Raw genomic sequence first — 24,398 nt, 5'->3', positions numbered from 1 at the left:
GGTTGGCATCCCTGCTCCAGAGCTTAGTAAATGAGGGAAAGGCATCACTTTACAAAGAATACCCAATCACATGCACGGAAAATAAAAAAAATGCATTTTTGCTTGCACATGATTGGATGATGGATGCATTTACTAAACTCTGAAGAAATTGCGCTTACAGAGTGCAATTGCACTGGCAAAAGTGCACAGCCTATTTGCCTTAAGTAAATCAACCCCATAGTGTAAATACACCTTTTAGTTACTAGTAACGGCAGCTTGCATTATTTTTATTCACTGTTACCAGTTGGTGCAGATTCCTACACCTGTATATGGTCATATAGTTATCGCTGATCAGTGTATATTGAGTGTTTTATAAATTCTCTATAAATACCTCTAATAACTAAAATGTCTCATTCCATTACGTATCCCAAAAAAAGATTTCCTTTAAAACCTTAGCGTGCAATATCTTAACTGCACACTAGATGTCGCCCGTGCTCTGATTCCCTGTGCCTACTAGGGGCTTAGTTAGCGGAGTTCTTGCTCTATCCACTCCCTCGCTGTACGGATTGGCTTTGATTCTTCTGTACTATTTGGCCAGAACGTAGTCACAAGTCTCCCCCCTGGACACTCCTTTGTGATCTTGCACTTTGGGACAGAGCCACCTCTGGATAATTAGCACAGCTGGCACCTCTGCTGGGATCTGATCTGGGCTTGGAGGAGTCGGGATGGCTGGATGGAGACTCATCATAGGAGTGCATGGAGTCCTTCTACTAACTTTGGTGATGGGCTATAACATTGATGTGGACCACCCTATTGTCTATCAGGGTCCCAATGGCTCGTTTTTTGGATATTCAGTTCTAGAGCATCACCATGATGACACAAGATGGTAAGATTTGACTTTGTATCTGTAGATCACATGTGGGGTTCCCATTCCCTGTGATCAGATGGAAATGTTGTTTGACAGTTCCAATCCTGCTGTGTACACATGGCCTTCAGGACTATACACCCCTGATATTATATTAGAAGTCATCAATTATCTTTATTAGTCCTATTAGTAGCATATAGACCATAGGCTTCTATAATGGCAGTGATCTTATCCATCCTGCATGGGTGCCTATGAATGTATCCATTGTGATGCTGGACGACTGCAATAAGGAGTTCATTTAACATCTCTTATCTGATTTCCTTTCCTCCCAGACTCCCAGCCATCATCATAGAAGTTTTATAATGGCTAACGGTAAAACTTTTTTAACAGTTATTATTATTGCAGGGCAGTGAAGCATACTTTTCATTCTTCTTCTTCTTCTTATTATTATTACTACTACAGATACTTATATATCACAGACAATCTACGCAGCGCTTTACATACTGTATATATTGTACATTCATATCAGTCATCACTTAGACCCCTTTCACACTGAGGCAGTTTTCAGGCGTTTTAGCGCTAGAAATAGCGCCTGTACATTGCCTGAAAACTGCTTCCTATTCATTCCAATGGGGGTTATTTACGAAAGGCAAATCGACTTTGCACTACAAGTGCAAACTACAAGTGCAAAGTGCACTTGATATTGCACTGAAAGTGCACTTGGAAGTGCATTTGCTGTAAATCTGAGGGGTAGATCTGAAACGAGGGGAAGCTCTGCTGATTTTATTATCCAATCACGTGCAAGCTAAAATGCTGTTTTTTATTTTCATTGCATGTCCCCCTCAGATCTACAGCGACTACACTTCCAAGTGCACTTTGCACTTGTAGTATGCACTTGTAGTGCAGAGTGGATTTGCCTTTAGTAAATAACCCCCTATGAATGCTTTCACATCAGGGCGGTGCGCTTGCGGGACGTTCTGAAAAGTCCTGCAAGCAGCATCTTTGGGGCAGTTTGGGAGCGCAGTATACAACATTTCCAAAATGCCCCTGTCCATTGCAATGAATGAGCAGCGCTTCCGAAGCAAAGCAACACAGGAGTTTTTAACCCCTTCTTTGGGGTTAAAAGCGCCCCGATAGCAGTTGAAAAGCACTAAAGCGCCGCTAAAATGAGCGGCGCATTAGCGCTGAAGCGGCCGCACCCCTAGTGTGAAAGGGGTCTTAGTCCTATAATCTGTGAGTTTTAGCAACATGTCAGTAGGTCTTTGTGATGCAATGCAAAGGCAATTTGTAAATTGTTTATAAACTGATGTATCAGGTTTGGATACAGCGTGGCTGAATTTACTTTTTCACCAAAAAGAAATATAAATAACCTGAGGAGTGGGTGGCCTGGATCCCCACCCCACCACCTCTTGGTTTGCTGTAGACTGGCTCAGATGTCACCTACTGTAGTTGACCTTCTATTGGTGCCAAAGTTCACAAGCTTTTTTTTTTTTTTTTCAGGCTGGGAACTAAAAGAACACTTGGACATTGTTTAATAGTTAACAGTTTAGATTGTAAGCTCTTGTGAACAGAGCCCTCCTATCCCACTTGTCTTTGATTGTAACTGTACTTTCTCCCTTTATTCTTTAAAGTTCTGCACCTTCAGCTGGCACTTCATAACTCCTGTATAATACTATTAATAATAATAATAATATTGAAAATAAGCCATTTCCTAAAAGAAAATTGCAAACAATTGGAATGCCACATGGTTTGGGACACAGCAGTGTTAGGTTCTGTTCACATTTATGTGATGCATTGTAGGTGCCTTTTAGATGCGTTATCATTGAAAGATTTTTTTTTTTTTATGCAACTCGCCTTTTACACACCTAAAATGCACAGGTGTGAAGGGGGCTGTGTGCTTAATTATAAGGGAACTAGTATTTTCAGGACAGTTAAGCAATAGCTGCCTTCATGCTTTCTCACTACACGTGGTTAAGGTGAGGTTAAGGGTTAGGGAAAAGTTACTGTAAGGGCTCATTCACATGTACTTTGCGCTCTGAAAAGTGATATGCATCCAGGTCCCTCTTCAGAGAGCATTTGACATATAGTGGGAGGTGTTGTATGACCTCCTCACCTCCTGCTTTAACCCCTTGAAGCCAGCACTCACTTGAATGGGGCACATGCCGTGGGCATAGTGCCTGCAAAATGCAAAAGGGGTAAAATTCCTTCTAAGCATAGTGACTTTGGCATGTTTAGACCCTGTCCACTGCCTCTGCAACTATAGGAGATAGCGGTTGATGGGTGGTAAAAACATGGCTCAACCTCAGCAGGCCTGGATCTAGGGGGGTGCTGGGATGGACTGTGCCCCCCCAACTTTTAGTTGTGCATCCCAGGTCTCTGAGAGTGCATCCACTGATCCATGAGGCACTCTGATCGGGGACAATTAATGTACGGGGTACTCTGTTGAGGAAACTTTATGTAAGGGGTACTCTGATGGGGGACCCTGATGTAAGGGGTACTTCGATTGGGTCACTGATTAAAGGATTACTCTGGTGGGGACACCAGATTTAAGGGATACTCTGATGGAGACCCTGATATAAAGAGGGACTCTGATGAGAACTCCTGACATATAGGGAGGACTCCGATAAGGACACCTGATTTAAAGAGGAAGTAAACTTCAATTTTTAAGTTTTACCTATAGGTAAGCCTGTATTAAAGGAGAAGTCCAGCCTAAGCTTGTTTGGCTGGGCTTCTCCTATGGATCACAGGAGAGCAATTCATTTTTGTGTTTTCAGCAGAGACTGGGCTGAAGTCCGCTCTCTGTGGACTTCAGGGATATCAGTCCAGGCACCGTGTCATTCCAACAATGGAAGTCCTGATCCGCCAGGTGCCTGGACTGACACCCGTCTCAGCTTCTCAGCAACCCGCTGAGAGCTTGAGAAAGCCGCTCCCCACCCCTCCACAGCTCAGCGCTCCAATGAGCGAGGAGGCAGAGCGGAGAGATGCTGATTGACAGTTAGCAGCTCTCTGCTCGGGGGGCTGTTAGAACCGAGCCATCAGTGATGTTCAATCGCTCGGTTCTCAGTGCAGAGGCGCCGGGGGGGGACAGATGCAGAATCCACCTCGGTAAGTATGATGGGGAAAAAACCCCCAAATCCATACTTCTCTTTTATAGCTTACCTATAGGTCGTGTAAATATCTCCTAAACATGCACCATTTAGGAGATATTTACTGTTCTAGCAGCCAGTTACATCAGTGGCGCATGCATTCTGAAGGAATTGCCGCCTGAGCCGTTTCTTTACAGCCCTGTGCCGTGACCAGCGGCTCCTGCACGCATGCGCGGGAGTGATGTCATCACGGCTCTGGCCAGTCACAGAGCCAGAGCCGCGAACCCAAAGGAAGACCTCCTTTTGAGGTAAGATTCACATAACTAGCACATTATGTCTTTGCCTTGCAGGTAAGGCAAAAATAAAAGTGCAGCGGTGTACAACCGCTTTAAGGCAGCACAGGTTCTGTGTAATCATTCTGATCTAATGACAGCCTAATACATACTAGTGTTTCCTGTTCACAGTCCACCTCTTCACTACCTGTCAGACATTACTTCCAGGTTTTGACTGTGGTACAGAAGCGCACAAGGAATGAGTGAACAAGGAATGGCTCCTTGCATTTCTGTTATACTGTTTACATTATGCCCTATGACTTTTTTTTTACTACACCCCCAGATCATATAGTCTAGATCCGGCCCTCTACCGCAAGGTTTTACCAACCCCAAACTGCTAGTGTAAATTAGCCCTAAGTGCCATTTATTCCTTTTAGCATCCCAACGCACCTTGCCAATGTATGTGTGTTGCAGCACACCACAACACAAAGTAACTTTTTACCTTTAGTTGTGGTGAGCTGCATTTTAAAAATAAAGTACACACACTTTGATGACATTTAGGTGCTGCAGACAGTGCAATCAAATGAATTAGGCTGCCTTATGCAATGCATAGTATTGCAAGCTCTTAAAGCACAAACCTTAAAATATCACCAACCAAAGTATGTTGTTCCCAAGTGCTTTGACCACATGTGCAAACAAGGTGACCTAACTAGTGACCTGTGCTGACCTAGCCTTAGGGTTGGATTTAGGATAGGGCTTAGGCTTGTTTAGATTGCTTAAAACTACCCAATGCTTAAAACTATGTGGGTTTTCACTGACCAAAGATAACATACCAAGAAATAAGGGGTCTACTTATCAACATTTTAACTCAAGATTCAAACAATTTTTAAGAATCAATTAGAAAATGTGTGAATTTCGTTAGAAAATCTTTGCTTTTGAAACATTCATTCAGTTTTCTAGTAGTTAGTGGAGTCAAGTAGGCGATAGTTTTTGACCACAGTGATGAGAAAGTGTTTCGAAGGAGCAGGATGAGGAACAAACAATTTGGCAACAGTGAAAGTGAATTTCATTTGGGAAATTGCATTCATACTGAAATTGAACGCTAAAAGTGAATGAAATTCAGAAATAGCAGTCTCTGTATCAAAAATAGTAACCAGATTTTTTAGAGAGCTCATTAGAGAATCTTCCAATGTGTGGCCACCAGAAATACACCAGTTACCAATACTTATATGATTTGTTGCACCTTTAACTACTGATAATCTTTCTGTATGTCTCGAACAAATGACCTTTAGTTAACTGAATGAATGGCATACAACTAGTAGAATAGATTTAGTGGTGAAGTGAATGCATTTGCTATGATGGGACTACATGATTCCGTTGACACGTCTACCTTCAGGCTGCAGCAGGTGGCAACCTAAGAACAACCAAAGAACCTTAGAACAGCATAGTGTAGCAAAACTGCATAAAGTAGTGTTTGGAGCACCAGTGATTGGTGATAAACGAGCCAGTAATTTAGGCAAATTGGCTGTGACAGTGGAGTGATGGTGTTCAGTGTGATAAAAAAAAAAAATGGTTCACTTAGAGGTTTTGCACAACCTCAAACCTCATTCACTGTCAGTTAACAGTGGTTGTTTGAAGAAGACACTTGTCCGTTAATTTGAAGAAAAAAGTTCCTAAACTTACAGATTTGAAGGTTTACACATAGTAGAAGGCAGGCATATAGTTCACATCCCCAGGAACCATGCAAAACTGAAATATCAGTTTTGGATATAGATGATGTAAATACAAGAATTAAACTGTGGATTGGGTTGTATTTTCTGCATTTACTCTTGTTCTCATCATAAATGCAATTTTATATGAAATGCTATCTGTTCTTCATTACATCAGCAGAATTAGTCATACTACGACTGCTTGTTTTGGAAACATTTATTGCACAGCAAAGTGGACAAATCTTATCGTAATGTGAAAAGTATGACTGTGTAAACGAAACTAGCTCAGCTCTCTCAGGCTCACATTGCTTACCTCTCTTAATGATAAGGTTGCCTTTTTGTAGTTCTTAGTAAGCAGGCTTGGCAGGATACTGAAGGCACTGCAGAGATTTGGATAGAAGTGTGAATGCTGATTTTGTGCTTTTAACAAATAGAGGAAGTGATAAGAATCACCATCTTAAATAGTAAGAGTCATATTTTCTAAAGCCATGTCACCAACAAAGTTCAGTTAGTACCTATGCCTGTATTTACCAAAAGAGACTCTTTGACTACATAAACACTATTTGCATTTACATCTTTATTTTATTCCTACTTCATATGACTACCATTAGACATGGATGGGTAAATCCAGCGGTAAACTAAAGGAAAAAGATACTTTAAGGCTGGGTTTACACTATTGCGAATCAGATGCGGAATAACCGCATCCAATTTGCAATAGCAGGAGATTTTTGACCGTCTCTCTATGGAGCCGGTTCACATATCTTCGCTGTGGCTCTGGTGCAAATTGTGCTTCTTTTGGTCCGTTTCAGGTCCGAATTCAGCCAAAAATTCAGGCTGAAATCGGAGCTGAACGAGTGAACGAGAACCCACCGGACCCCTGCTATGAACTGCATGCGAAGATAGTGAACCCAGCCTGAGGCCACCGAAGAGGTTGCAAAACTCTCAGCAACATAGGTAACATGCACCATAAGGATGAGCCGAACACCCCCCGGTTCGCACCAGAACTTGCGAACAGGCAAAAAATTTTGACGAACAAATGAACACCGTTAAAGTCTATGGCACATGAACATGAAAAATCAAAAGTGCTCATTTTAAAGGCTTATATGCAAGTTATTGTCATAAAAAGTGTCTGGGGACCTGGGTCCTGCCCCAGGGGACATGTATCAATGCAAAAAAAAGTTTTAAAAATGGCTGTTTTTTCGGGAGCAGTGATTTTAATAATGCTTAAAGTGAAACAATTAAAATTAAATATTCCTTTAAATATTGTGCCTGGGGGGTGTCTATAGTATACCTGTAAATTGGCGCAGTTTTCCCGTGTTTAGAACAGTCTGAGAGCAAAATGACATTTCTAAAGGAAAAAAGTCATTTAAAACTGATCAAGGCTGTAATGAATTGTCAGGTCTTGGCAATATAGATAAAACTCATTGAAAAAAACGGCATGGTCCCCCCCCCCCCCCAGTCCATTACCAGGCCCTTTGGGTCTGGTATGAATATTAAGGGGAAACCCGAACCAAAAATTTTTAAAAAATGGCGTAGGGGTCCCCCCAAATCCATACCAGGCCCTTAAGGTCTGGTATGGATTTTAAGAGGAACCCTGCGCCAAAATTTTTAAAAAAATGGTGTAGGGGTCCCCCCAAAATCCACACCAGACCCTTATCCGAGCACACAACCTGGCAGGCCGCAGGAAATGAGGGGGGACGAGAAAGCGCCCTCCCCCCCCCTCCTGAACCATACCAGGCCACATGCCCTCAACATGGAGAGGGTGCTTTGGAGTAGGGGAGGCCTTTAAGAGTAGCCCCCTAGTCTGGGTGGGGGGAGGGGGTTGTGAACTCAGGCCTGGGCTTGAGTGCAGAAGGGACCCTTCTCATGACACATGGAGGGATCCTGACCAGGAGGGGCAGGAGCAAGGAGAAGACAACAGGAGGACACTGCCGAGCAATTCTCCAGGGAGGAAGACAGCCAGGTGGGCTGATGAGTGACACAGTCGGGAGGACTAAGAGACAGCCTGAGAAGGCTGGGTGAGAGCAGTCTGGGATGGATGCAGAGTCAGTCAGGACTGTGGTGGAATGGGCAGGAGAAAGGGGCAGCTGCAGCCAAGTGGGCTGGCAGTGCCTGAAGAGATGGTACTGGGAGCAGGAGCCACATATAGGACAGCTGAGCGCTAGGACTTTCTTTGCTACACCTAAGGGGCCCTCAGTCCCTTCCTGTAAGGGAGCCTTTATTAGACCATCCAAACAGTGCCAGCTTGTCCTGCGTGTTGTAGTTCCACAAGCAAGAGTTGTGCTGGAGGAGTTGAAGGAGATCTGCAAGCAGGCTTTTTGCAGGAGGCAGAGGAGTGTAAATATTGTGTGTATATAGTTGTCTCTGAAGACTTTACTAAACTGATCAAGTGGGCATCCCACTTGAGCACTATATTTGCAGTCAGTGGCAGCACGTAATGCAGGGTGCAGGGGCGCCGCCCCCTAATCCATGCGTCCGACCCCCTTATCTACATGCGGGGCGCCAGACGCATAGATTACAATAGTTTTATTTATTTATTTTTAGAAGCACGTGATTAGAGCCAGAGGCTCTAACAGGCTTCAAAAAAAGGGTGGTCTCAGGGCACAGAGCACTGCGACCCAAGCCCACCCAGTTGTGTGACAATAGCAAATTAATATTTACTATTGTCTTCCTGATTCTCCTCCTGGCCAATCAGGAAGTAGGTCCTGAGACCATCACCCGATTGGCCGAGAGGAGAAGCAATCCTATTGGCCGCCGAGGAGGAGGAGGGAGTAAACGCAGAAGAAGCCGCCATGAAGCACCAGGAAGAGGAGATGCTGTCCGCTGCTTGAAGGAAGCACTGCCCACGACCTACAGTGGGGACGGAAAGTATTCAGACCCCCTTAAATTTTTCACTCTTTGTTATATTGCAGCCATTTGCTAAAATCATTTAAGTTAATTTTTTTTTCCTCATTAATGTACACACAGAACACCATGTTGACAGAAAAACACAGAATTGTTGACATTTTTGCAGATTTATTAAAAAAAGAAAAACTGAAATATCACATGGTCCTAAGTATTCAGACCCTTTGCTCAGTATTTAGTAGAAGCACCCTTTTGATCTAATACAGCCATGAGTCTTTTTGGGAAGGATGCAACAAGTTTTTCACACCTGGATTTGGGGATCCTTTGCCATTCCTCCTTGCAGATCCTCTCCAGTTCTGTCAGGTTGGATGGTAAATGTTGGTGGACAGCCATTTTTAGGTCTCTCCAGAGATGCTCAATTGGGTTTAAGTCAGGGCTCTGGCTGGGCCATTCAAGAACAGTCACGGAGCTGTTGTGAAGCCACTCCTTTGTTATTTTAGCTGTGTGCTTAGGGTCATTGTCTTGTTGGAAGGTAAACCTTCGGCCCAGTCTGAGGTCCTGGGCACTCTGGAGAAAGTTTTCGTCCAGGATATCCCTGTACTTGGCCACATTCATCTTTCCCTCAATTGCAACCAGTCGTCCTGTCCCTGCAGCTGAAAAACACCCCCACAGCATGATGCTGCCACCACCATGCTTCACTGTTGGGACTGTATTGGACAGGTGATGAGCAGTGCCTGGTCTTCTCCACACATACCGCTTAGAATTAAGGCCAAAAAGTTCTATCTTGATCTCATCAGACCAAATAATCTTATTTTTCACCATCTTGCAGTCCTTCGGGTGTTTTTTAGCAAACTCCATGCGGGCTTTCATGTGTCTTGCACTGAGAAGAGGCTTCTGTCGGGCCACTCTGCCATAAAGCCCCGACTGGTGGAGGGCTGCAGTGATGGTTGACTTTCTACAACTTTCTCCCATCTCCTGACTGCATCTCTGCAGCTCAGCCACAGTGATCTTTGGGTTCTTCTTTACTTCTCTCACCAAGGCTCTTCTCCCCCCCGATAGCTCAGTTTGGCCAGACAACCAGCTCTAGGAAGGGTTCTGGTCGTCCCAAATGTCTTCCATTTAAGGATTATGGAGGCCACTGTGCTCTTAGGAACCTGAAGTGCAGCAGAAATTTTTTTGTAACCTTGGCCAGATCTGTGCCTTGCCACAATTCTGTCTCTGAGCTCTTCAGCTAGTTCCTTTGACCTCATGATTCTCATTTGCTCTGACATGCACTGTGAGCTGTAAGGTCTTATACAGACAGGAGTGTGGCTTTCCTAATCAAGTCCAATCAGTATAATCAAACACAGCTGGACTCAAATGAAGGTGTAGAACCAACTCAAGGATGATCAGAAGAAATGGACAGCACCTGAGTTAAATATATGAGTGTCACAGCAAAGGGTCTGAATACCATGTGATATTTCAGTTGTTCTTTTTTAATAAATCTGCAAAAATGTCAACAATTCTGTGTTTTTCTGTCAATATGGGGTGCTGTGTGTACATTAATGAGGAAAAAAAATGAACTTAAAACGGTGTTCCCATTTAAAAGAAAAAAAATGTAAAAGTCAGCAGCTACAAATACTGCAGCTGCTGACTTTTAATCGGACACTGTCCCAGGGTCCAGCAATGCGGGGGGGAATGAAGCCCCGCTCGTCCCCCCCCGCGCTTTGCAGCACCGGCATTTTAACTGTGGGCGCCTGGCTGTGGCTTCACAGCCGGGCACCCACTACGCATGCGAGCCACGCGCTGTCACTGGCCCCGCAATCATCTGGGACCGGTCACGTGTCCCAGATGATTGACAAGAGGGAGGGGGGAGAGGCAATCTCCCTTCCTGCGCCGAGGGAAGTGACATCAGGAGCCCAGGCACTGAAGGAGGCAGACTACGAGGGACCTCCTAGCAACAGGCATTTACAGGTGAGTAAAAAAAAAAAAAATTCTCCAAATGGTTTTTTTTTTAAATTTTTTTAAGCACATTACTATTTTTTTTTTTTTTTTGGGGTGGAACTCCACTTTAAATGATTTTAGCAAATGACTGCAATATAGCAAAGAGTGAAAATTTTAAGGGGGTCTGAATACTTTCCGTCCCCACTGTAGATGGGGTAAGTACGGGGCTGGCCGAGGATTGTTTGCCCCCCCCCCAAAAAAAAATAATATACCACCAGCCGCCACTGTTTGCAGCACAGGGACCCCAAGTGGTAGAATTCAAGTAATGTGACAGATGATCATTAAGAGGGAGGTAATCCCTATCCAGGCAGCAAGTCAGGGCTGGTGAAATTAAGGGAGAGTAATCCATTATCCAAGAAAGAATCAGGCAGGCTGTGTTTGGAGAGTGTAATCCATATTCTAAAACAGAGGGCAGTAACATTAAAAACAGGCTTGGCAAGGAAACAAGAAACATGTGAGGGGATAGGCAGCAAAACACTATTAAAAGCCCAGAGCCCTGGCCTTGTGATGCCAAACAGAGCGCTATGGCACCACAGCCAATCAGATGCAAGGAGGCAGGGCAGCTTGTGCCAACCATTGCCTAGCAAACAGGGCAATGCCTGTGGCCACTGCAGCAGAATGGTTAGGGATAGAGAGTCTGGCACTCCTATTACATTATGGTGTATGCTCAAATAGCATATTTTATATTTATCCTTACAAGGAATAGTAGTTTTTTTTTAATAATTTATATTTTCTTTCTTTAATAAGTACAGGTCTAAAAAAAATAAACATAAAAAATAATAATATATATCTCATTCTCATATCCAATAAATATAAAACACTGACTATGAATACTCCATATTAACATTTCCAGCTAGAAGATTGAGTTCTAAGCTCCTTTCTTGTTTGTTTGTTCTTAGCTGCTCTTATGAATAAAGTCCACTGTTTACAGATCTCCATAGCTCAATATGACATTGTCAGACTTGAGCCCCGCTGTCAGAATACAACACAGCAGAAGGATTCATCCACCTTGAATGTTTGGATGGGAGAATCGATGGCTCCTCTAAAAAATAACAAATCTTCTATAGCATGGGTGCTCAACCTGTGGCCCTCCAGCTGTTGCTGAACTTTATGTCCCATCATGCCCCTGCCTTTGGGAGTCATGCTTGTAACTGTCAGTGGCTTGCAATGCCTCATGGGACCTGTTTCGCAAGAGCTGGAGGGCCACAGGTTGAGCACCCATAATCTATGGCCAGCTTAAAGGGGTTGTAAACATACATTTTTTTTCACCTATTACCACTGTCTATTACATACTGAATCATAATAATTGTATGATTTCCTCCCAAAATTTTTTCTTACCAGTTAAATATGTATGTAAAAATCGTCCTCCGGCTATGCCACAGCGATTCTTTCTTCTCCTTCCTGGTTTGTGGTGCGCGTGCATTAAAGCAGCGTCACGGCAACCATGGAACTACATTTCCCATTGTGCTTAGCGGCACCGCGCATGCGCAGTGCCCTTTTAGTATATTTCTTCTAACGAGAACGAGCAACATTCTCGTTCACATGGAATCCAAGTCTGAGGACTGCAAGGGGGCGGAGTTAAGGCAGGGCAGTGAAGATTAGCGCATGGGAGGCGTCGCTGCAGCGTCGTAGACACGCCCACTAACCCCCAGCCCCTGTGTCTCTCTGATACGTAGAGAGCGTCTCCATGCAGGGCTATAGTCCTAGGGAGGGGGCGAGCACGATCACTAACCACCAGGAACAACGGCTCGAATGACGGTGGCAAGCTCCATGAAGACCAACAGGAAGTGAAGATTTCAAAGAAGGATTAGTGACATTTAGCAGAGAACTAGAAGGAACAGGTAAGTGAACTAGCACTGCATTAGCTTAAAGGAAGCTAGTTAGCAAATAAAAAAATTACCTTTACAACCCCTTTAAGTTAGTGTAAAGAAAGGCCAGTGCTGCTCTGCCTCTTACTGTAGACAGGGGAGTTTAAACAAAGGGCGGGGATGCTGGCTGACATCATTACTCACTCAAGTATAATAATGGCCATGTTTGGTCAATGGCATTGGCCAGCATCCTTGATACTTCGATTACATTCACCTCTCACCCGGGGAACAGCCAGTGATGTTTGTGGGGCTGCTGGGGCTGAACACCCTGGCTTCAGTGAAGCCCTCCTCCAAGGGACAGATTCATATTTCCATCATTAATCTTTCACTAACTATGATATATGTCACTAACCAGAATTCTATGACACTCATGAATTCCAAGGTGTGATCTCCATTGGTTGAGGTAGAGGAATCACTGGGGAAATCTGGAAAAACTGGTACAGATGTGAAAGGTATCAATGTAGGGCTATTTATAAAAATAAAGGTTTTATCAAAATTTTCTATAAATATTAAAATGATATAAAATATCAGTGTAAAAATGTATTAACAAAAAACCTATTAATGGTTGGTTCAGATATAAAAAGGTATCAGGAATAATTTCTAGTGCTGACCGAACTCCATTACTGCCCTGATGCCCCCGCAGGATAAACATCTAGCAAAGTCTTTTCAACTGTGAATATGATAAACCCCTCCACTTCAACAAATAGCTGTATTTTTGTCATGTTGGACAACTACAGACTCTTAAGCTGTATCCATAGGAATGTTATTTGCAGCACAGTGGCACCAGTTTTGTCAGTTATTCAAGATTTAACAAGTCATTGCTGCAATGAGTTATTTCTAGGTGTAAAATGGGTCTAGGTATAAATGGGTTTTTGCTGGAGAAAAGTCCAATATCACTCTAGACAGTAAAATAAAAGTAATACAGATCAAGTGTTATATTGTGCAATACGATTTTTGCTACACTTATTGGCCAGCTGTTCTTGATTAGTGAGAATATTATCACATAATAAAAGTTTGCCTCTGTAATGCAGACCATGCATGCATAGATTGCTTTTAATCAGCCGAGGACTGAATAAAAGCAGTCAAAGGGCTCTTTCACACGGGCAGCTAGAGGGCGGTAAAAACAGGTGGTTAGGTTGCGGTTTTACTGCCACCCGAACACCAAGGTAAATTCTACCATTGCAGCCAGACAGGGATGTACACATGTACAATTTTAATTTGGCTTGCAGAGTTTGACAGGTAGCACTGCCTTTCAAAAGTTCCCATTGTCACATAGTCACTAATTACGGTATGTGACTTTTGAAGGTAATTGGTTGCACCGGAGCTTTTTATGGGCTTCATAACAAAGGGGTGAATACATACGCACATGCCAATTATCAGTTTTTTATTATTGAGAAATAGTTTTATGTATATATTTTTCTAATTTCACTTCACCAACTTAGACTATTGTGTTTTGATCCATCACATATAATTCAGATTAAAAAAAACATTGAATTAAAGGCTGTAATGTAACATAATAGGTAAAAAGCCATGGGGGGGGGGGTGAATACTTTTGCAAGGCACTGTACCTATCTACTGGCCAGTAGGAATGTAGGGCATCTGGAGACTGGGAGGGGATCTGCATAAGATTTGAACCCAATCACAGCTTCAGTTTCCTTTGTTTAAAAAGATCCTGGTATCATCTTAAAGTTGCAGTGTTTTTCTTTCCAGAAATTAGTTTTTTAATCATTTTGAATTGTGCCTTTGAACTTACAAGATGAAAAAAAAATGACTAGTTTTTCTAGCACAGCCCCTTCCTCCTTCAGTATCATAGCCCTCTCCTCTTCTGGGAGTGTCTAAGTACTCTCTGTGCTGGCCTAGCTCTTCTGCTCCTCACCTCCCTACATAACCTTATATGTAAGAAGTGTAGACCAATACTAAAGAGTGTTACTTGAGTGACAACTCTGAGTCTGCTGACATCACAACAAAGATGGCGGCACCCAGCAGCAGTTTAACTTCTTCCCGCCCACCCCAGCATCCCGATAAACAGTTTGGAGTGCCCTGGGGCAAGAAGCATTGGCGATCATGTGACCACTGTCCCGGTGGTAACATGATTGGAAGCTGCTCCTGCTGCCCACTGTTCTCTAGCCTGGACCAAGAGCTGTCCTTGACAGCTCAGTCTTTGTGTGCTCTCAGCACATAAACATCAGCTGCCCAGCGACACATATTTGCGCTGCCCACCCTTTAGCCATCGCACATATGCATTGGGCAGTTGTAAAGGAATTAACGGCTTTTGAATGTCTACATAAGGAAGGATTTATTTAAGTGAATTGCATACATAAACATATTAAAGTATAACTAAAAGGCAAAACTTTTTTTTTAGTTTTGGATAGAGTGGAGAAGAATTGGAACACTAGAACATTAGAAGTTTTTATTGCTGTCTGTGCCCCCGTTAGGGAGATTCACTCTCTCCATTTGTCCTGTTTAACATTATCATTGAAAGTGGAAGTAAAAGCAAATCCCAAATTTTGGGTTTTCCCCAGTAAAAGTAATCGAGGAGAAATCTTCCATTGGGAACACTAGATCTGGAGACCAGGGGGCCCGCAAGGAATTTCTTTAATTTGTAGGGATTTCCTCTCATTTCCTGTTTGGCCATGGGACAGGAAGTGAATGGAAATTTCAGCAATGGGACACAGTTGGCGAAAAAAAAAATCTGCCAGCAGTTACCCTGCCTTACTCTACCCAAAATGAAAAAAAAAAAAAAAAAAAGGTTTTCCTATAGTTCTACTACAGTGAGGGAAAAAAGTATTTGATCCCCTGCTGACAAAGAAATGATCAGTCTATAATTTTAATGTTTGGTTTATTTTAACAGTGAGAGACAGAATAACAACAAAAAAAATCCAGAAAAACGGATTTCAAAAAGGTTCTAAATTAATTTGCATTTTAATGAGTGAAATAAGCATTTGACCCCTTCGCAAAACATGACTTAGTACTTGGTGGCAAAATCCTTGTTGGCAACCACAGAGGTCAGACATTTTTTGTAGTTGGCCACCATTGCGATTTTGCCCCACTTCTCTTTGCAGATCCTCTCCAAGTCATTAAGGTTTCGAAGCTGACGTTTGGTAACTTGAACCTTCAGCTCCCCCCACATTTCTATAGGAATAAGGTCTGGACACTGGCTAGGCTACTCCAGGACCTTAATGTACTTCTTCTTGAGCCATTCCTTTGTTGCCTTGGCCGTGTGTTTTGAGTCAGTCTCATGCTGGAATATCCACCCACAACCCATTTTCAATGCCCTGGCTGAGGGAAAGAGGTTCTCACCCAAGATTTAACGGTGCATGGCCCCATCCATCGTTCCTTTGATGCGGTGAAGTTGTTCTGTCCTCTTAGCAGAAAAACACCTCTAAAACATAATATTTCCACCTCCATGTTTGACGGTGGGGATGGTGTTCTTGGGGTCATAGGCAGCATTCCTCCTCTTCCAAACATGACAAGTTGAGTTGATGCCAAAGAACTCAATTTTGGTCTCATCTGACCACAGCACTTTCACCCAGTTCTCCTCTGAATCATTCAGATGTTCATTAGCAAACTTCAGACGGGCCTGTACATGTGCTTTTTTGCTCAGGGGCACCTTGGGGGCACTGCAGGATTTCAGTCCTTCATGGCATAGCGTTTTACCAATTGTTTTTTTGGTGACTATGATCCCAGCTGCCTTGAGATCATTGACAAAATTCTCCATGTAGTTCTGGGCTGATACCTCACCATTCTCATGATCATTGAAACTCCATGAGGTGAGATCTTGCATTGAGACCTAAACTGAGGGAGATTGACAGTTATTTTGTGTTTCTTCCATTTGCGAATAATCGCACCAACTGAAAGGTGGTTCTACAAAGTATTGACTCAGGGGGGCTGAATACAAATGCACGCCACACTTTTTACATATTTATTTGTAAAAAAAATTTGAGAACCATTTATCATTTTCCACTTCACAATTATGTGCCTCTTTGTGTTGGTCTATGACAAAAAATCCCAATAAAATATATTTAGGTTTTGGTTGTAACATGACAAAATGTGGAAAATTTCAAGGGGTATTAATTTTTTTTCAAGGCACTGTACGTCACAGGCATCAGTGATGCTTAGCCAGTCACCCCAAATCTTGTAAAATTTTAATGGACAACCTTTAGCGTCAAATATTAATATATAAAGGTTTGGTTAATTAGATTTTTCCACTGATTACAGTATTATTTATGGGGTCATTATTTATCCATTGAAGCACTTTCCTAGCATAATATAGTAGAATTCTTAAAAGTTGTTTCCGTGTGGTGCTAATGTCTAGATCAAATGTCCAGCATGCACCACTTAGGGTTACAAATATTGGGCAAATCGAAGGGAGAGGCAATGAAGGCAGTAACGTGGGAACAGAATAGTCTAACTTTGTCACAACTCTACATCATGTGAAGGAAATAGTCAGTTTCTTTTTGGAATTTATAATAACTAGGTGTGCCTATAAATAATTTTTTTAGCTAATAAAAGTAATAGAAAACACCTTGTGGTATCTGGTGTTAGGCCAAGTGTTCAGTGTTTAAATGCTTAAAGATGAACTCTAAATCATTGTTTCTCAACTCCAGTCCTCAAGGCGCCCCAACAGGTCATATTTTCGGGATTTCTCTCAGATGAAACGGCTGTGGTAATTATTAAAGGCAGTAAAACTGATCAAATCACCTGTGCAAAATTATGGCAAGCCTGAAAACATGACCTGTTGGGGCACCTTGATGACTGGAGTTGAGAAACGCTGCTCTAGACATATAAAAAAAGTGGAACCAGCATGTCTAGCTGTGGCCATCTTGAGTAAGGGCAGATGATTCATGTAGCATTTATTTCGGGGAATCCATCTGCCCTTAGTTCAGGCGTGCCGGCTGGAGGGTGTGCTTAGCTGAGAAAGTCTCTCCTCCCCTCCTCCAGATGAAAGAAAAAAAATGCCCATGACGACTCGTGGGATGTATGAAGCAAATTAAAGTTTTTTTAAAAAAAAACTTTAAAACAAATAAATATAATATACAAAAATAGTTGATACTGACGAGAAGCATGCTGATAGGAGAAAGCAGCGCGACAGACAGATGAGCTCATCACCGTGCTTCTTTTGCTTTCACTGTCCTATCACAGGCTGAGAACGGGTCCAGTAGGACCTGGGTTTATAGGCAGTGGGTTGAATGATGCTGGTCACCGAAGACACCCAGTGGCAGAAAAAATATCACAACGGGAATATCTCTGGATTGAAGCTAAATATTGCTGCAAAAAGTTGTTTTTGTTATATCTTTTGAAGTATAACTAAAGACAATTTTTTTTTTTGTTTTGGATAGAGAGGAGAGGGATTAAGACACTTGCCTTTTTTTTTTTTTTTTTTTGCTGTCTGTGTCCCTGTTAGTGAGAATGACCCTCTCTATTTGTCCTGTTTATCATTACCATTGAAAGTGAAAGTAAAATAAAACCCAAACTTTGGGTTTTCTCCAGAAAAATATTAGAAGAGAAATCTTCTCCACTAGTTCTAATGTCCTGGGGGTCCTCAAGGAATTCCCTTAATTTGCAGGTATTTCCTCCCACTTCCTGTTTTGGCTATGGGACAGAAAGGGAGGGGAAATATCTGCAATGGAACACATATGGCAAAAAAAAAATCTGACAGGGGCTATAACCCTCCTATCCAAAATGAAAAAAAAAACGTTTTGCCTATAGTTCCACTTTAATTGGCTATTTTTTTCATCTTGTTATTTTTGGCTGGAAAAATTATTGTCAACTTAGCTTTTTAGAAAAAGGACAGTACTACTACTACTGGTTGGAAAGTGCAATTCCTTCAAATCCCATTACAAGTTGTGGCACAACCTTTTCAAGATAGCAGTTAGAAAAAAAAATCCCACCTCAGTAAATGGCAATGAAGTCAGACATTTATTTCATATTCTGATGAGCAGAGTTAAGTCTGTTTAGTCTATTACATATAACCTTACTGTTCATATAGCGTTCCTGAATGGAATCCATATGTATGACTGTATAATAGGGTCATTTGTTTAAGCAGTGATTCCCAGACTGTTATGCACACACCCAGCAGATGTTTATAGGCTGGAACTTATATTTAAAAGCTACTTTAGGGTGGAACCCCTGATAAAGGGTGAAGTCTTCCTTTTTGGTGGTGATGTTCTAACAAATCCAGCATCTGAATGACCCATCGTTCTTTTTCTTTTACAAATACATTTTGACAACAGAGGATGCATTTGGATATATTTGAATATGTTATTCTGTTACTTATTGGAAATCTTATTACAGCAGCACCATATGGTGATTAACCACTTGCCGTCTGAGCCAATTTTGGCATTTTTCACATACATGTTAAAATGAGCATCTTTCTGCTATAAAATTACTTAGAACCCCCAAACAGAATACATTTCCTGAAAGCAGAGGCCCTGGAGAATAAAATGTATACTGTTGCAATTTGCTATGTCACACTATGTTTGCTCAGCTGTTTATCAAACACAAATTTTCAGGAAAAAATATATTTAAATGCATTTTAGTGCAAATAAACAGAATAAAAATATAAATGATTATGTTGCTCTGAGTAAGTATATACCAAACATGTCAGGCTGGGTTCACACTAGTGCGAATTGGATGCGTGTTTCCCGCCATCCAATTCGCACAGCAGGAGATTGTGACCGGCTGTCTATGGAGCCGGTTCACATATCTCCACAGCGGCTCCGGTGCAATATGCACAGGAACGCTGTGTGTCTTTTGGTCCGTTTCAGGTTCATATTCAGCCCAAAAATTTGGGCTGAAATCAGACCTGAAAGGGTGACTGAGGACGCCCCGGACTCCTGCTGTGAGCCGCTGCATGCTCATATGTGAATCCAGCCTCACGGTTTGAAATTTTGCATACCTGTAGAATGGCACAGTTGTGTAGTGGATAGCACTTTAGCCTAGCAGCAAGAAGGGTCACTGGTTTGAATCCCAACCATGACACTACCTGCCTGGAGTTTGCATGTTCTCCCTGTGCCTGTGTGGGTTTCCTTCGGGTACTCCGGTTTCCTCCCAACTCCAAAGACATGCTGGTAGATTAATTGGATCCTGTCTAAATTGTCCCTAGTATGTATGAATGTGGGTTAGGGACCTTAGATTGTAAGCTCCTTGAGGGTAGGGACTGATGTGACTGTACAATGTATATGTAAAGTGCTGCGTAAACTGACGGCGCTATATAAGTACTAGGGATGAGCTTCGTGTTCGAGTCGAACCCATGTTCGACTCGAACATCGGCTGTTCGATCGTTCGCCGAATTGCGAACGATATGGGCCGTTCGCGCCAAATTCGTGTGGCGCGTCACGGCCCATAATTCACTGCGGCATCGCAGTGCATTGCTGGCTGATGATTGGCCAAGCATGCACTATGACCCGCATGCTTGGCCAATCACAGCGCTGCCTGAACAGAGAGCCGTAATTGGCCAAAGCAAAGGAGGCTTTGGCCAATTATGGCTCAGGGGATTTAGTACATGCCCCACACTATATAAGTCCACCTGCACGGCGGCCCTGTGTAGTGTGTGTTCCGGCGTTCATTGAGAGAGAGAGAGAGACAGACAGTGACATTTGATTTGAGTTAGATAGATTAGGCAGAACAGTCAGTCAGTTAGCTGCTCTTACAGTGTATTGTGTATATATATGCATCTCAGGTGTTGCATATATATATATATACACTGTATTCAGTTTAGCTAGATCCGTTCTTGTTATCTTCCTACTGACAGGCAGGCTTGTCTTGTTACAGTATTTACAGCTACCTGAAGAAAATTACTGGTGTTCCTTTGATCCTATTAGTACCACAGTCAGGCAGCTAGACTATTTGCAGTTAGTGCAGTGCGTCCTGCTCACAGTGTTCAGCTAGATCCGTTCCTGTTATCTTCTTACTGACAGGCAGGCTTGTCTTGTTACAGTATATACAGCTACCTGAAGAAAATTACTGGTGTTCTTTTGATCCTATTAGTACCACAGTCAGGCAGCTAGACTATTTACAGTTAGTGCAGTGCGTCCTGCTCACAGTGTTCAGCTAAACCTACAAGTTAGTGGGGTGTGTCCACCTCACAGTGTTCAGCTAAACCTACAAGTTAGTGCAGTGCGTCCTGCTCACAGTGTTCAGCTAGATCCGGTCCGGTTATCTTCCTACTGACAGGCAGGCTTGTCTTGTTACAGTATATACAGCTACCTGAAGAAAATTACTGGTGTTCTTTTGATCCTATTAGTACCACAGTCAGGCAGCTAGACTATTTACAGTTAGTGCAGTGCGTCCTGCTCACAGTGTTCAGCTAAACCTACAAAAGTTAGTGGGGTGCGTCCTGCTCAGTGTTCAGCTAAACCTTCAAGTTAGTGCGGTGCGTCCTGCTCACAGTGTTCAACTAAACCTACAAGTTAGTGGGGTGCGTCCTGCTCACAGTGTTCAGCTAAACCTACAAGTTAGTGTGGTGCGTCCACCTCACAGTGTTCAGCTAAACCTACAAGTTAGTGCAGTGCGTCCTGCTCACAGTGTTCAGCTAGATCCGTTCCTGTTATCTTCTTACTGACAGGCAGGCTTGTCTTGTTACAGTATATACAGCTACCTGAAGAAAATTACTGGTGTTCTTTTAATCCTATTAGTACCACAGTCAGGCAGCTAGACTATTTACAGTTAGTGCAGTGCATCCTGCTCACAGTGTTCAGCTAAACCTACAAGTTAGTGGGGTGCGTCCTGCTCACAGTGTTCAGCTAAACCTACAAGTTAGTGTGGTGCATCCACCTCACAGTGTTCAGCTAGATCCGTTCCTGTTATCTTCTTACTGACAGGCAGGCTTGTCTTGTTACAGTACATACAGCTACCTGAAGAAAATTACTGGTGTTCTTTTGATCCTATTAGTACCACAGTCAGGCAGCTAGACTATTTACAGTTAGTGCAGTGCGTCCTGCTCACAGTGTTCAGCTAAACCTACAAGTTAGTGGGGTGCATCCTGCTCACAGTGTTCAGCTAAACCTACAATTTAGTGCAGTGCGTCCTGCTCACAGTGTTCAGCTAGATCCGTTCCTGTTATCTTCCTACTGACAGGCAGGCTTGTCTTGTTACAGTATATACAGCTACCTGAAGAAAATTACTGGTGTTCTTTTGATCCTATTAGTACCACAGTCAGGCAGCTAGACTATTTACAGTTAGTGCAGTGCGTCCTGCTCACAGTGTTCAGCTAAACCTACAAGTTAGTGGGGTGCGTCCTGCTCACAGTGTTCAGCTAAACCTACAAGTTAGTGTGGTGCGTCCACCTCACAGTGTTCAGCTAAACCTACAAGTTAGTGCAGTGCGTCCTGCTCACAGTGTTCAGCTAGATCCGTTCCTGTTATCTTCTTACTGACAGGCAGGCTTGTCTTGTTACAGTATATACAGCTACCTGAAGAAAATTAATGGTGTTCTTTTGATCCTATTAGTACCACAGTCAGGCAGCTAGACTATTTACAGTTAGTGCAGTGCGTCCTGCTCACAGTGTTCAGCTAAACCTACAAGTTAGTGGGGTGCGTCCTGCTCACAGTGTTCAGCTAAACCTACAAGTTAGTGGGGTGCGTCCTGCTCACAGTGTTCAGCTAAACCTACAAGTTAGTGTGGTGCGTCCACCTCACAGTGTTCAGCTAAACCTACAAGTTAGTGTGGTGCGTCCACCTCACAGTGTTCAGCTAAACCTACAAGTTAGTGGGGTGCGTCCTGCTCACAGTGTTCAGCTAAACCTACAAGTTAGTGGGGTGCGTCCACCTCACAGTGTTCAGCTAAAGCTACCTGTAGAAGGTTGGTGGTGTTCTCATACTACAGGCAGGCAGTTGATTTTGCTAGCTGCAGTATCAGTACATATATATATATATATATATATATATATATATATATATATATATATATCCCAGCTTAGTGCAGCTACAGGCCATTAGTATGTCTGGAAGGCCAAGAAGGAGAGGCAGACAGTCACAAGCCAATAAGAGAGGGCAAGCAGGCTCTGTGTCTAGTGCTGGTCATGGAGACGGTGCATCCTCATCAGCATGTGGCCGTGGGACACGCTTGGGCTTTTTTTCGGCAGCTGGCCGTGTTGAGCCACAACATGCGGAAGACTTGGTCGAGTGGATGACCAAGCCGTCCTCATCCTCCTCATCCTCTCTCACCCATGCCCAGGGTACTTTGTGTGGCAAAGCAGCGGCCTCTTCCCTCGGCTCAATGTCATCAGTGACTCCTTCCCTAGCCCCACCATGTCCTCCTGAGGAGTCCCTCGAACTGTTTGACCACAGTGTTGGGCACATGCTCCAGGAGGATGCCCAGCGTTTGGAAGGCTCTGATGATGATACTGAGCTCGATGAAGGCAGTAACATGAGCGCAGACAGAGGGGGTGCCCAAGAAGGACAGCAATCTGGCAGTCATGCTCCCCCTGCTGCAGCATACTGCCAGGTTTGCTCCAGTGATGAGGAGGGAGGGGATGATGAGGTCACTGACTCAACGTGGGTGCCTGATAGGAGAGAGGAGGAGGAGGAGGAGGTGGCACATCACCAACGAGGCAGGATGCCCTCCAGGGGCCAGCCTAAGGGCAGCACATTGACTGCATCACACCCCAAAGCTCTACATGTGCAGGGCGCTGCAGTCTCTGCGCGTTATTCAAAAAGTTCTTTGGTGTGGGCCTTTTTTGAGACGAGTGCATCAGATCGCACCGCTGCTATTTGCAACATATGTCTCAAGCGTATCTCGCGTGGCCAAAACATCTCCCGCTTGGGTACCACATGCTTGACCAGACATATGTTGACCTGCCATGCAGTTCGTTGGCAAGCGTATCTAAAAGACCCACACCAAAGAACAAAGAGGACCTCTCCTTGCTCCTCATCAGCTGAGATCTCCAACCCTACTATACATTCAGTCCTCTCTGAGACCTGCACTGAGAGGAATGAAGGTGTAGAATTAGGTGTGTCACAGCCAAGTACTTGTGGGCAATCTGCTTTTGGTACACCGACGTTAGATTGTACCAGGCAAATTTCCCTGCCCCAGCTGCTGCACCGCCGAAAGAAGTTTGCTCCCAGCCATCCACATGCGCAGCGGTTGAATGCTAGCTTGGCAAAATTGCTAGCACTTCAACTGCTGCCTTTTCAGTTGGTAGACTCTGCCCCCTTCCGTGAGTTTGTGGAATGTGCGGTTCCTCAGTGGCAGGTACCTAAATGCCACTTTTTCTCACGGAAGGCGATTCCGGCTCTCTACCGGCATGTGGAAGGCAATGTCCATGCCTCGCTGGACAGGGCGGTCAGCGGTAAGGTGCATATTACCGCTGACTCATGGTCCAGCAGGCATGGACAGGGACGTTACTTAAGTTTCACGGCGCATTGGGTGACTCTGCTGGCAGCTGGGAAGGATGCAGGACAAGGTGCAGTTGTGTTGGAGGTTGTTCCGCCACCACGCCTCCAAAATGCTAATGATTGTGACACACCTCTCTCCTCCACCCCCTCCTCTTCTTCTTCCTCCATGGCCTCTTCCTGTGCTTTGTCCTCGGAACCAGCGGTGCTCCGTAGCCATTCAAGGGGCTACGCAAGTAAGCAGGCCAAAAGATGCCATGCGGTGCTTGAGCTGGTGTGCTTGGGGGACAGGAGCCACACTGGGGCAGAGGTTCTGTCAGCTCTGCAGGGGCAGGTTCAGAGGTGGTTGATGCCACGCCAACTTAAGGCAGGAATGGTGGTTTGCGACAATGGCACCAACCTCCTCTCTGCCCTCCGACAGGGACAAATGACCCATGTTCCCTGTTTGGCTCACGTCCT

General features: G+C 43.8%; 1 protein-coding gene across 2 annotated transcripts in view; it reads left to right on the top strand.

Moving 5' to 3' along the window:
* Positions 1–525: 525 nt before the first annotated feature.
* The window catches only part of ITGA9 (integrin subunit alpha 9), a 626,511-nt gene continuing 602,638 nt past the window's right edge, over positions 526–24,398 (top strand). Inside the window, exon 1 of one of the 2 annotated variants that reach the window (XM_073630571.1) lies at positions 526–865. In XM_073630571.1, coding sequence (XP_073486672.1) covers positions 705–865 — 161 coding nt within the window. In that variant the 5' untranslated portion in view covers positions 526–704. The remainder of the gene's footprint in view (positions 866–24,398) is intronic. The other variant, XM_073630570.1, reaches the window with a different exon arrangement.

Source organism: Aquarana catesbeiana, linkage group LG05 (genome assembly GCF_042186555.1).
Source record: "Aquarana catesbeiana isolate 2022-GZ linkage group LG05, ASM4218655v1, whole genome shotgun sequence".
Classification (NCBI taxonomy): domain Eukaryota; kingdom Metazoa; phylum Chordata; class Amphibia; order Anura; family Ranidae; genus Aquarana; species Aquarana catesbeiana.
This window is presented reverse-complemented; position numbering and strand designations above follow the sequence as displayed.